Here is a 14,924-nt window from a genome sequence, read left to right as displayed (position 1 = left end):
TTCATAATAGCTAAAGTCTTTCCTTTCTTTTTTCCTATTATATTTTTATTTATTTTTAAAAACTTTTTGTGGATTCATCTTTTTTATTTTTAAACTTTATTTTGATTTTCAGTTTTAAATTATTTTCATCTTTATTTTAAATTTTCTTTTGATTTCCAATTTTAAATTCTTTCTTTCCCATTATACATAGAAAATCATGGGAAAACCTATTTCATTAGCCACAATTTCTTCTTTCCCATTTTAACACCTTCTGCTTCTATTTCTTGATTCCCAATCAAGTATGTGGTTTCTATCAATTAGTTCATACAGTGTCCAGAACAGATTATTCCAACCTTTAATTATATTATGTGTTTGGAGAATGAAAACACTTCACCAAATGACTTAATAATAAAATTAATAAAATTCAACAACAATCTTTCTTAATCTTGCCTTCTACTCTAGTCTAGAAGAATAAGTAGAACTAGGAAGGAAGAACACTGAAATGTTTCTCATGGGAAATGGGAGAAGGGTAATGGAATAAGCAATTATTAAGTGACTACTATGTACAAATATTTTCTCATTTGTTCCTAACTGGTCTGAATATAAATGTTGAAAGCCATTTCATCTTATAGACTCCTTTGAGATAAAGTAAAAACTTTGTTTTTAGGTTTTTTTTTTTTGTAAGGCAAACAGGGTTAAGTGGCTTCCCCAAGACCACACAGCTAGGTAATTATTAAGCATCTGAGACCGCATTTGAACCCAGGTACTCCTGACTCCAGGGCCAGTGCTTTATCCACTACGCCACCTAGCCGCCCCAAGTAAAAACTTTTATCACGTTCATGATCATTTTCCTATCATTCAAGCCTTTAATTTCAAAGGGTTTCTCCTCCCTTTTAAAAAATCCAATAACTCAGCCAATATAAAAGAAAAGATTTGGGGAAATTAAGACCCAATTACTCCCTCCCCAAACCATGATTTCTTTTTTTAAAAAACTAAGAAAAAAGGTTTACTAGTTTTGAAAAAAGATTCAAAGAATACTCTCCAACATATAACAATTTTTTTTGGACTAACTGTCATGTATTGGGTTTAAATGTGATATATTATTTTGACAATATCTTATTCCAATTTATCTTGGAATAGACAGTTTGTTGTCTAAAAACTCACCAAAAAAACACAAAAAAATTCAGAAGCTAAGTCATTAATTTGTAAAAGCAATCTTTTCACAGTTAGACCAACATCATTTCTGCAGACTAATGTAAAATAGATTCACTAAACTCTGTACACTATCAATTTAGACTGTAAACATCCCCATATGCCGCTGTCTGAACCAATGCTGCTTCTCAGAAACTTGGTAATAAAAATCTTTCCTACCTTAATATTAGGAAACCCCCTTCCTATCAACTACCCATGTTAATCATGCTCTAGAATTTTAGATGACCTAATTCTGGAAATATTATTTCACATAATGTTAGTTGATTAGACCCAACTGTCATATTTTCATGGAACTAATTAACAATGACCAATATAGTACACATAAAATTTCTTATTGTGTTTGATGTATTTATCTACTTAATAGTTAACCTCAATGTAAAACAAACTCATTTTTTGGCAACTTGAGAAAGGAAAGTGAAAGAACAAAGTATTCTTTAATAAAACAAACTGTAAAAAAAATTCACACTCAGTATTCTTGAATTTAGGCCAGAAATGAGTAGATTCCAATTCCTAATTTTTTTGGACTCAGGTTATTCATATAAACTGTTTTTTAAATTGTTTAACTGAATGGTTGGCCTGTAACTATGACATTTCCAGCAATATAGTTATGAATATTATCTTTTTTCAAATGCATTCTCATTTAAATATTAGTCTTCATTTTGTGACTATGAAATAAGTTTTTAAAAAATTCATATTTTCTGTTCTTTGTCAATTTAAAAAATGAACTTTAACTCAAAATCTAAAAATAATCATTTAATAAAATAAACAAGATACTAATTTCAAATATTCTTACATTCTCAGATAATGAAAGGATGATCATAAGTTTTTAAGTCATATAAAACAGAAATATTATAGTATATATTAAGATGGTCTTACATTATAAAGTGCCATAATTTAATAAATTATAGTGCTGTACAGTGATAAAAATTATATTTTTATAATCAAATAGTTTGATTAAATAATATAAAAATTTGTTTATATTAAATGGAAGAACAGAGCATATGATTATTTATCTAGAGGTTGTGATCTAGATGTCATGAATTTTATATTAGTATTTAGTAAATAAAGAGACTTTTCAAAATTATAAATAATTTAATGATTTTTTAAAAGCCCAATCCTATTTGGTCCAAAGTCTGCATACCAGTTTTTTCCCCTAGGTTCCAATAGCTCCAGGGTGTTTTTTAGAACAAGCAGCATTAATCAGTCAGACAAAGCCAATGGCAACTGCTAGAACTTTCTTGACAAATGAAATGATACATCAATGCTCAGCAAAAATTAAAAACACTGCCCAGTGCTGCAAATAACAGAACAATGACTCTTTAGTTCCATCTTTGATAAAGCTTCCACTGTTCTGAGGCTAAAACATTTCCACAAAACAAATACACATACTATAGTCACAAATAGACTTAACTAGGTTCTGAAATCATGAAAATAGGAATATCCATTAAGTTGCAGGAACCAGTCTACAGCTGTGTTCATATCTAAGAATTGAATGATTTTTCTTAGGAAAAATACTGTTTTTCAAAATACTCATATCAGAAACATTGTTCTTTAGAGCAGAAGGCAAGTCCATTAAGGGAAAAAAGCAGAATCATTTATATTTTACATAATTATTGCCCTAAGTATTTTTAACTTAACTTTTTAAAAAATAGAAACAAAGTCCATAATGAGAAGGAAATGATACTCTCTCGTTTCTTCCACTGTGAATCTTAACGTGGGTCCTTGAGGCAGTGGGCCAGATTATACCTAATTACTGGACAAGGCTTCAGGATCTCCCTAAGTAAATAACAAACTCCATGGAGCAGGCATTCTCCTACCTGAAGCTTCATTTCCCAGCACAAATGGGTCTGTGTATCTTTAAGGGTGCATGTAGCCTAGAATCCAGGCTAAAGGGGTATTTGCAGGGCTTCCACAGCTGCAGATTGCCCTCCATCTGGCGGCAGATGAAGAGAGAGCTGGTACTGTACTAGCTGGGGCTTGTTCAGGCTCTGAAGTGCACCAGCAGTGTGATCAAACTAGACCAACTACTTCCTCCAGCTGATTTCAATGAAAGAGGGAGCCAATGAATAAATAATGCATGCAAATCCATTCCTGGCAACCAAGTTTTTCTCTTCCACAAATTCTCTCCAAAGAAATTTGTCATGTAAAGAACCCAAGCCTGGCTTACTAAAATGAGAAGAGAACTGTCACAAAGCTCTGGGAAGGCAGGGAAGATAGACTTCATTAAAGGACTTTTTTCTCCTGACATGGTTGGTTTATCCCCCTGGATTTTTATGTAATAGTTTAGGAGGTTTGTTTTTTTTTAACATAGAAAAGTGTAAATGTTTAACAACAGACCTACTTCCAGAAGGGAGCATTTGTTATCAAGCCACTTAGCAGGTTATTAATGAATAAAAAACTACATAATGCCAGCAGACTGATATCAGATATTATGCAAACCAATGTAAATTTTCTAGGAGAGTGGAGGGGAAACCCCATTGGACAGACAAGCTTAGGAACTGACTCCCTGCCACACCTTAGGGATCGTGCTTCAGCTCTCCCTGCCTTCCTTTCCTCATGAAAGAAGGAATGGAGAACTGTTTAACTGCATAACCTTTAAAAAAGGCTCAACAAGCTCTAAGCCTGTGATGACTGATTAAGGGCAGGAAAGTGTGGTTTTAAAAAGGAATTGCCGGTGATTTCCCCAGTTACAAACAAGTGTTTGGCTTCATTTCTGCTTTTCTAGGAATATCTGTTTTTTTGGCTAAACTTTTACTAGGTCCTAAATTCTGTCTCTGTAAATTGGTTACCCCATTAGAAGGAGGTGTCAACTACAAATCATGGCAGCTAAAGGAGTCCTGGGCACAGCACCGGCTCTGAAGCTCAGACACTTAACTGGCTGTGACCCTGGGCAAGTCACTTTACTCTGACCACCCCGCACCCAGGGCCATGCCCAGTTGTCCTGATTCATGTCTGGCCACTGGACCCAGATGGCTCTGGAGAAGAAAGTGAGGCTAGGGACCTTAGTACAGCATCTCCTCATTAAAATCCAGTTCACTTGCTTGTCCTGGCATTGTCTCCCTGATGTCATGATCTTCTTCGAGAATGAAGGACAAACATCATTTATAAAATATCATTCTCACCCATTAAATAAAGTTCTCCAACCCCAGCCCTGTCCTTGACACTGGCCTAGATTAACTTCACTGATAAACACAAATGAGGTCCCTATTATAAGCCAGGGATACAAAAGAGTTCATATCCTACTGGGAAGACAACATTCACAAAAGGAGGAATAGGAAGGTGAGAGTCCTTACAGAGTCCCTACCCTGGGCCAGACATGACTCAGGGCTTTACAGATATCTCCTCTGATCCTCATGGGAGGGAATGGAGGCAGGTGGAAACCTAGGAGGTCATGTGTGAACTCGAGCCCTGCAGACTCCAGCCCCAGGGCTCTAATTTGGGAGCTTTGAAGGAGGTTCCTTCACGGAGACCAGGTCCTCATGGAGGAGGCTATATCAGAGCTGAGCATTGAAGAAAACTTGATAAAGGGTGATATCATAAATAAACTAAAAGACCAAGAACTACTCTATCAGATCTCTGGAAAGGGGATAAATTTATGAACAACCAAGAATTAGAGTACATTGTCAACTGCAGAATGAATTATTTTGACTATATTAAATTAAAAAGGTTTTGCACTAATAAAATCAATGCTGCCAAAATTAGAAGGAAAGCAGAAGGCTGGGAAACAATCTTCACAACTAGGAGTTCTGATAAAGAATCTGATAAAGGTCTCATTTCTAAAATATATAAAAAATTGCATCAAATTTATATGGTCACACGTCATTCCCCAATTGATAAATGGGCAAAGGATATGAATAGACAGTTTTCAAATGAAGAAATTAAAGCTATATATCATCATATGAAAAAATGCTCCAAATCATTATTGATTAGAGAAATGCAAATTAATATAATGAGATATCACCTCACACCTATCAGATTGGATAAGAGAAAGGGAAAATGATCAATGTTGGAGAGGTTGTGAGAGGATTGGGACATTGATGCACTGCTGGTGGAGTTGTGAACAGATCCAACCTTTCTGGAGAGCAATATGGAACAAGAGCAATTAAACTGTTCATTCCCTCTGATCCAGCAATTCCAATTCTAGCCATATATCCAGAAGAAATCACACACACAAAAAAAAATAGGAAAAGTCCTACATGTTCCAAAATATTCACAGCAGCTCTTTCTGTAGTGACAAAGAATTGGAAATCAAGGGGACACCCATCAACTGGGGAATGGCTAAACAAGTTATGGTATATGAATACTATGGAATATTGTTATTCTATAAGAAACCATAAATGGTCGAACTCTAGAGAAGCATGGAATGAGTTACAGGATCTGATACTGAGTGAAGGAAGTAGAACCAAGAGAACAACGTACACATTAACAATAACACTGTGAGATGAACAACCTTGGTGGAAGCAGCAATTCTCAGCAGTTCAGAGACCTAGGACAACTGTATTAGATGGACTATGGACAATATTATCCCCATCCAAAGGAAGAAAAACAAAACAAAAAACCCTTCAGAATCTGATGAACACTTTATAAAAATTATCTCTTATGTATCTCTTTCCCTTAATCTTAATTTCTCATACTGAAAATGACTAATCTGTAAACATATTTATCAAAAATATGTATATACAATGCTAACCTGACTTTTTGTAACTGAAGGGAGGGGGGTGGGAAGGGAGGATGGGAGGAAATTTTGTAACTTAAAAATATGCATGTGCGTATGGATAAAAAAAATAAAGATGCTACTCAAAAAAAAACTTGAGATGGAGAAGATAAGAGAGGGAACTCAGATATGGGTATGTGTGGGGGTTGATAGCTTGGGCAAAGGGATGGGGGCAGGAGGTAGAGTGTGGTACAAGGAATGGCAATCAGACAGCTTTGCTGGGCTGTTGAGAACCTGCAGGGATTTGTAAGTAGTGATACAGTAAGCCTGATGTAAGACATTCAGGGTTAAACAGAGGAGTCTATGTGTTCCCAGAGGTTCCTGAAAGATACAGGTAGCTGGCTGTTGTTCTTCAGCCATTTTAGACTCTGTCTGTCTCCATTTAGGGTTTCTTGGCAAAGATACTGGAGTGTTTGTCATTTCATTTGCCAGCTCATTTTACAGATAAGGAAGCAAAGAGGGTGAAGTGACTTGCCCTGCGTTCACACAGTTCTGAAGCTAGATGTGGCCTTGGGTCTTCCTGACTCCAGCCCCAAAACTGCACCCACTGCCTCACCTCATTGCCTGGTATCACAGAAGGCTAGGTGGTGCCAATGTGCCCAGACTCTGGGCCCCAAATCAGAAGGATTTGCATTCAAATCTAACCTCAAAATTTACTATCTGTGTGACTAGGTAAATCTCTTCACCTCTGCCCATAAAGTGAAGATCAAACCCCCCCCCCCCCACCATGAGTTGTTCTAATAAAATGAAATAATCTTTATAAAATGCTTAGCAGAGCCCCTGGTCCACAAGAGGTGCTTAATAGTTGCTTCCTTCCTTTCTTACTTCCAAGTTTTTATTAGGCAGGGGAACGACCCTGCGACTCAGTGGAGGATGAAATATGGAGAGGGGGGAAGGGAGCATTGCAACAGTGCAGGCCAGAGCTAGGGGGAGGAGGGGGAGGACTGTGTGAGCAGAGAGTGAGAATGAGAACTGGGGATGACCACCAATCAACCTTGCACCTGGGCAACAATGAGTTTAACAAAACTGATTTAGGTAAAAAAGGTGATTTGGGGAATTTATTAGGTATATTGGCAACTGCTAAAATATGATTAGAACTTGTCTTTTCTAGAAACTAAAATTCCTTCTAGAAATGGGTCATTTTAACTAAATATGAAAACATTAATTTTGAACGGACAAGCAGGCCGCTACCACTATCCTAGAAGCAAAGAAACTGAAGATCTGAAAGGGTTTTAAGCCATCATCTTGGTTATTATTTCCTGATCATGTGAGGAACTATAGGGTGTTTGGTTCCTATAGAGTGTAAGTGAAGGCTGTAAGTTAAAGATATACATTACAAAGATTGGGGTCTGTCTATGGCTTTTGATAAGACTGAAAAGACACCAGCCTATCAGCAAGAGTGTGAGAGTAAGACAAAAGGGGAGATAAAGAATTGACCCCAAGCAATTACCAAATTGGTAGAGGTCTTCCAACCTGACCTAAAGGTGCCAGACCTGAGATTAGGCCAGGTCTGCTCCAACTAGTCCTGGGTTGACCTAGAGTCTCTGACCTCTGCAAGTGCCCCTGCTTAATAAGGTCCATGCTTATCACTATACACTCCCTTTGATTATTGAGGTTCATTGGTATAACATGTGTTGTATGACCAAGGCAGGGAAAACATATTAAAGAGTGGTGTGGGGTGGACATATCAATTAGATTGCACCCCTGATGATTCAGACCAATGCCTGGCTGGAAGGGAGAAGAAGGCCTCTCAAATTGTATATAAGACTACACATTGCATAATTTGGGGCTTAAGTCATTTAATCACTCTAGACTAAGTTTTTATAATTATGAGTCATTTTATAACTATGTTATTCAAAAAGGCAAAAGAAATTAACATGGAACTATATAAGGAAAAAAATACAAAGAAAAACATTGTCACCCCTGTAACTTTATTTCCTTTCTCTTAATAATTATCAAACTACATTGTCTATAAATATTTTACATTCTAAGTAAAATGAATTTAATCAATAAAGTCTTCCTTTTAAGAACAATAAAAAGGAAGCATAATACTACACAATTTTTCTTTAGAACAATATAAGGAAAAGATGGGTTTTCAGAACTTATGGTTAACTCAGTGTGGGAGCATGTGATGTTTAAAAAAAATGCATGTTTTCTGCAAGTTATATTTATTATTTAGTTGTTTTAGGTTCATTATAGGGAAGTTAGGAAGAAACTAACAAACTCCAACTATAACTGATCCCTTGGACCAAATCTGACCCAAAATATTCAGTTACTGGGATGAAAGAAAATTTCCACCACTAAAAGAAATAAAATACAAAATAGAAACAAAAAATAGAAATAGGATTAAATTGACATTCTTCTCTACATTTTCAAGAAATTATTTTACCTCCCCCAATATGATCTTTATGTATTCTAGTCAAATAGAAAAGAAAAACACTTCTCTTCAACACACATAATTATAATGAAAATTGAAAGGAATGAGCAGGGGTTTTCACCTTTCCATACAATAATAATTGGGGAATATTACCAATGTCAAATGACACTTTATTCCCTCAATTGCTGACAGAAATCTGCATAACTTATTTGTGGATCTATGCTTTATACAAACTTATCACACATTACTTTCTGTAATATCTTTAAATTTCCTAAACTTTTCTTTCTCTCCTTTTGCTATTCATTTATTTTTGTTTCAGGGCAGCTAGGTGGCGCACTGGATAGAGCACCAGCCCTGGAGTCAGGAGTACCTGAGTTCAAATCCAGCCTCAGACACTTAATAATTACCTAGCTGTGTGGCCTTGGGCCAGCCACTTAACCCCATTGCCTTGCAAAAAAAAAAAAAAAAAAAAAAAAAAGGAGAGAATGAGCCTGAACTATATCTCCAATTAAAAAAAGCAAGTTCTCGGGGCGGCTAGGTGGTGCAGTGGATAAAGCACCGGCCCTGGAGTCAGGAGTACCTGGGTTCAAATCCGTTCTCAGACACTTAATAATTACCTAGCTGTGTGGCCATGGGCAAGCCACTTAATCCCATCTGCCTTGCAAAAACAATAAAATAAAATAAAAAAAGGCAAGTTATCTAACATTTGTTTTTGTTTCTTATCCCTAATATTTCTTTTTTTTTAATTCTTTCTTTGGGACAGGAATTTCTGGTTTCTGAATATCACTTTCATTCCTTACTATAAAACTACTTACTTAGAATCATAAAAGATACGGAATCATCAGTCAGGCTATCTCTGTTTAAAGAAGAGAAAATTTAATGAAGACAGGAACAGGGAAAGGGGAAGTCTGGCCCTCCACCCCCACCTCAGTTTCTTTCTAAAAACCAGACAACTTAGATATTGGATTGGCATTTTGGTGGAGGACACATACCCCAAGCAAGCATCTTTAGTGCAGAAAATAGGGAAGGAGGCCAGGAACTAAAGAACTTCAATAAACAGGATAATTCTCGTAACAATTACCCTACTCCAAACAAATTCACCTGATACCTCAGACTGTGATGAAAAATATGTATCTATGTTCCTTTGGTTCATAGAATATATCAAGAAATACAAAAGAAAACAGAGAAACTAAAAGTCTCTTCCTTAAGAAAAAAGATCATTTCATTTCTTCTCTTAGGTAGTACTGATTTTTTCTTTATAATACTCAGACCTGCTAATCTCTGGACCTTTGATCTGTGGTTCTTTTTCATGCATTATTCATTTTCTTAGTCTAAATTCGTGTATTCACCCAAGTCCTCAACTCTTCCTTAAGCCTGAACTTGATACACTATCTTCTCAGACTGTCACTTGCTTCTCCTTCTGATCTCTTCCTGAAAATTCCAGCCTTACACTCAGGTATAAAAGTATTTCCTTCATCTAGAACCGTATCACAATTTCCATATCATGCTGGAAAAGGTCCCAGGAGGCAGAAGCAGAATATTTGGCTAATATGAACATCTAGCACGTGACACACACATGACCTGAGATGGCTGGGGGGGGCACCATTTGGGTTTTCATGGCAATGAAAGAATCCTCAAAACTTAATTGGTCTAGGAGACTGAGCAGTTCCCAGCTGCCTGAAGCTTGGGGGCCCAGGAGGAGCCCAATGCTGGCAGTCTGACAGCTTTCCCACTGCAGGCAACTCAAACTTTCCGACAGTGTGTCCTTGTAGAAAATGCACTAGACTGAACCAAAGTGATCTTTCAGACTATCCCTTCATTGCTATGCCTGCAGAAGCTTTATTTTGTTAAAGGGTATATAGGCTGAGTGCCTCATTTTGTTTTAATCTTTGGTGTCTTAGGTCATACCTGGTCAAGAATATTTGATGCAGCCAAGATTGGTTAGAAATAATCTTGAGGCTGACCTTCATATTTGCATCCTGGCCTCAGGATCAGAGGAGGATGCCCATCGATCAAGAGGGTGAGCCCAACAGGCAGTTAAAAGAGATTGACGGAATAAAGGTACTGCTAAAAGTCAACATTTTCTGGTACCTATTAATGGGCCTGGAAAAGCTAGATCAACATCATAATGAAAATGAAAGATCATTACATCTGGCAAACGGAAAGGTATGTGGAAGTGTTCTTGATCTTTAAGGACTGAACTTTGAAGGCAGGACAACTGACTGACTTAATATAAGTAAAAATAACCACAACTACATAAATTAGATATGGAATAGTGATGGGGCCAAAACTAATGAGCCATAGGTGACAAGTAGGACATCCAACCTAGAGGTCTCAGTGGAAATTGTATTGAAACCTGAGTACAGGGTTAGAGAAGAGAGTGGGAAAAGAAGTGAGAGGAAAGGGAATCCAAATGAGAAAGAATTTCAGAATTATTCTGTTGCCACCCTCTGCAAGGTACTGGGCAATTTCATCCATGAGGGAGGTAGAGGGTGGGTTGGTTTTCATGTTCAAGGCAACCTGGGAGGTTTAGGACACATACAAACAATAGCTTGATGAATCCCTAGAAAGAAAGCCAGCTGCTGACCAACAGAGTCCACAGACAGCTCCTCTGGGCTCCTAAGCCTCTGCAAAGTCGGTGTTGTCTGTCAGAGCACCCTAGGATGCTAAGAAAGTGAATTTCATAGGACTTAATCAATAAAGAGTTCCTTCATGGGTCAGCAAAAGAGGGGATGAAATTCTAAAACAAATAGATTTATTGATTGGTTCTAAACTCTACCAGGTCATCCACTCTGTATGAAGAGCTGCCACCAAGAATCTCACCTGATTGCCACCAGACTTCAGTCATAGGCCTCTCCCACCAAACTGCCATATAATTATATGGGTAGATTAAGTGCTGAAATTTGGGTGAGAGGCCAACCATCAGCACTGTGACTATAGCTGCCAGCACAAATGGTGAGAAGAGGGACCCCAGCTTTAATGCATGTTGACTGAAATGTATAAATAAGATTTATCTAATGATAATGAAACATTATTTTCCTTATTATTATGCTATACCTACAAAAATATGAATCTTCAGCACATATCAAAATACAAAAATGCATAGCACAAAAGAGAAAACATATAGTTGGTTCAATGGAAAGAGCATTGGCTCTCAAGTCTTTATTCCTGGGTTCAAATATTACTTCTGAAACTGTTGAGCAAGTTATTTAACCTCCTTGGAGCAGTCAAAATCTCCTGAAGTCAAAAAAGGCCTTTCTAGCTCCATGACATTATCCATGGTTAAAAGCCATCTGATCTGTACTAATATACTACCCTAATCCTAATCAACTAATTAATTACTCTCATCTCTTGGAGTTCACTTTTCCTTTAGCACTCAACCAAATAGTCACTAGTTACAAATAAAACCATATGAATAAAAAGCAAAACCATGTGTGTGTATATGAGCATACAATGAATGCTACAAGAAAACATTCTGTGATCCATATGTTGGCCATGTCCTTTCATAAACTTGTAGTCAAATAATATACTAAAGATACTTTGTAAACTTTAAAGTATTCCTCCAGGGGCGGCTAGGTGGCACAGTGGATAAAGCACCGGCCCTGGAGTCAGGAGTACCTGGGTTCAAATCCAACCTCAGACACTTAATAATTACCTAGCTGTGTGGCCTTAGGCAAGCCACTTAACCCCGTTTGCCTTATAATAAATAAATAGAATGAAAATAATTATATATATATAAAAATAAAGTATTCCTCCTACTCTACCTCTCTTTTCTAGCGATACCTTTTTATAAAACATGATGATACTGTTCTAACTATTTTTCTAAAGTAAAAGAAGCAAGGGACAAAGTGGACAGATCAAACTACAACCTTTATCAGCTATATGACCATATGACCACAAGCAACACCCTTGAATTTCTTAGGAGCTAAGGGAACCCCTTTCAGATTTTAATTTCAAGACAGGCTGCCATCTGTGGCAATGTGGGGATTTAAGACAAAAACAAAATAATGTCAAACATACTCCCACTATTTTATTGATGTCTTTTGATATATATCTTTCACATTTCTTTCACAGCTGTCCTCCTAGCTCCTCCAAGACAGCCAGTTATCCAAAAATAAGGCTGTCATTCTATGACACCTGTGTCTTCTTCATATCTCTTTAGGGTTGAGTGGTCATAATTTTGCAGGATTCAATTCCTTTTGATTTGTTGTTGTTTTTTCATGTACTTTGATGCAGTCATCCTGTAAACTGTTTTTCAGGGTCTCCTTGTTTCCAAAATACAACAGTTCAATTAAGTAACAAGTTCTTACTCATCCGTGTGTCATGGACTCTTTTGGCAGTGTCTAGTGAAGCCTATAGACCTCTTTTCTCAGAAATCACCCTTTTAAATGCATAAAACACAAAGGAAATCAATTGACTGGAATCCAGCTAACATAGTATTTTTAAATATCAAGTCCATGGATCCCAGGTTAAGAACCTCTGTTATAAAACCTCTTATCCTTCTATGTATTCATTGTGTCTTATAGCACAGTAAGATAGCAGCAAGGTAGCACAGTGGATAGAGTTCTGGGCCTGGAGTCAGAAAGTTTCATCTTCCTGAGTTCAAATCTAGCCTCAGACTCTTACTTGTTGTGTGATTCTGGTTAAGTCACTTAATCCTCTTTGCCTCAGTTTATTCATCTGTAAAATAAGCTGGAGAAGAAAATAGCAAACCATTCTAGTGTCTTTATTAAAAAAAATAAATCCATGGCCTTGGGCAAGCCACTTAACCCAATTTGTCTTGCAAGGGCCTAAAAAAAAAAAACAAACCCCAAAACAACCCAATGTGGTGGCAAAGAACTGGAAATTGGGTGAATGTCCACCAACTGGGGAATGGCTTAATAAACTGGTTTATGACCATTATGGAACACTATTGTTCTATTAGAAACCAAGAGGGATAGGATTTCAGAGAAGCCTGGAAGAATTTGTATGAACTGATGATGAGCGAGATGAGCAGAACCAGAAGAATATTGTACACCCTTAACAGTAACATGGGAGTGATGATCAACCCTGATGGACTTGTTCATTCCATCAGTGCAACAATCAGGGACAATTTGGGGGAATCTGCAATGAAGAATACAATCTGAATCCAGAGAAAGAATTGTGGAGTTTGAACAAAGACTATTTCCTTTAATTTTTTTCTTAAATTTGTTATCTTATGTAATTTTGCTATCTCTTATACTTTTTTTCCCTTAGGGATATGATTTCTCTCTCATCACATTCAACTTAGACCAATGTATACCATGGAAACAATGTAAAGTCTAACAGACATTACAATCTAACAGACAAACTCCAAGCAAGATTAGGGGGAAAAATCAAAATAAATTAATTTTTAAAAAACTGAAATGGTTCCCACCCTCAAGACACTTCCATTCTATCCGAGCTAAACAGTGTCTGACACTAATAAATTCCTAAAATAAATGTTTTATTCATTATTCAAAAAAAATTCAAATGGGGGTCCTGAAGAGTCAAACACAACTAAACAACATAACACAAAGACACTGAATTTTATCAGCATATTATAATTTCTTTCACCTTTCTCTAACTGATGAGCAGTTACTGTTTCCAGTTCTAAACTACATATCAAAAAATGTCACTCTTTCAGTGAATGAGGAATGTATTTCCAGGCAATTGAGATGTGCAGCACTTTCTGTGCTACACAAGTCAAAGAGACTAATTACAAATACTCTTTAATGTTTTCAGTCAGACAAATCTAAAAAAATCATCATGAGTAGAGGCAAAATAGTCTAGAATTGAATGAAGTGAAGGAAAGAAGAAAAAGAAAAAAGGAAGAGTCCCGATAATAAATCCAAGACTTTATACCGTGATAATGTCTATATAGTCACTCTTGCCTATTCCTTAAGGCTTTTCACATTTTGAAGATAATGAGCTTAATTTAATTTATTTTGTTTTTTTTTTGTCAAGAAGTTCCAGGGTTAAATTAGTATTTTTTGGAGCCAACAGCCCTTTTTGGCTTTTAGGGACATTACTATCAATATTCAATCAACTTTTTAAGTGCATGTACCCAAAGTAGGAATAGCAATCCCTGATCAACAACTATCACGCATGCTCCAATTTGAAGATTGCTTTCTTTCAACCCCACATCGAAGTTATTGCATTTCTTGGGACTAATTTTTTTTTTAAACAAGGAAAGCACAACTTTACTTTTATAAACTAAAAGATATGGAAATGATGCTAGGAATCATTTTATTTCACATTCTACCACCCCTCATAATAAGCTTTTCTATAATAACCTTGGAAGATGGTCACCTATCTTCTGAATCTTTTCAGTGAGAATAAGTAAAAGGAGTATTCCATTCTAGTGCTGGTCAGATAATTTTTCAAGTTTTTTCTTATAAGGAGACAAAATGTTATTTTATAATTCCCCAAAATCAGTAATAGTTCTGCCTTCAAGAAGAGCACATAATAAGAATTTGTGCTCTTTCCTACATGAGGCAATATGAGAAAAGCATTTTTACTTTTAAGATGAAATTCTCCACCACTGCTTAACATGATAAACCTTCAAATACTGAAAAATAATTTTTATGATTCAACTTAGTCTTTTTTTCAAGCTAAATAATCTCATGTCCTTTCAAATATTTT

The 14,924-nt window shown here is 36.4% G+C and overlaps 1 protein-coding gene across 11 annotated transcripts in view; it reads right to left on the bottom strand.

The window, feature by feature from the left end:
* The window catches only part of MARCHF8 (membrane associated ring-CH-type finger 8), a 113,648-nt gene that overhangs the window by 45,542 nt on the left and 53,182 nt on the right, over window positions 1-14,924 (bottom strand). The window contains exon 1 of one of the 11 annotated variants that reach the window (XM_074232595.1): window positions 3,009-3,514. The exons of the other annotated variants lie outside the window; for them this stretch is intronic. Within the exon in view, the coding sequence (XP_074088696.1) occupies window positions 3,009-3,020 (12 nt within the window). The 5' untranslated portion in view covers window positions 3,021-3,514. Of the gene's footprint in view, window positions 1-3,008; window positions 3,515-14,924 lie in introns of those variants that run through there. 11 annotated transcript variants of the gene reach the window in all.

The sequence above is a fragment of the Macrotis lagotis genome, chromosome 4 (assembly GCF_037893015.1).
Source record: "Macrotis lagotis isolate mMagLag1 chromosome 4, bilby.v1.9.chrom.fasta, whole genome shotgun sequence".
NCBI lineage: Eukaryota > Metazoa > Chordata > Mammalia > Peramelemorphia > Peramelidae > Macrotis > Macrotis lagotis.
The sequence above is the reverse complement of the archived record's forward strand: the minus strand, read 5'-3'. Positions and strand labels throughout refer to the sequence as shown.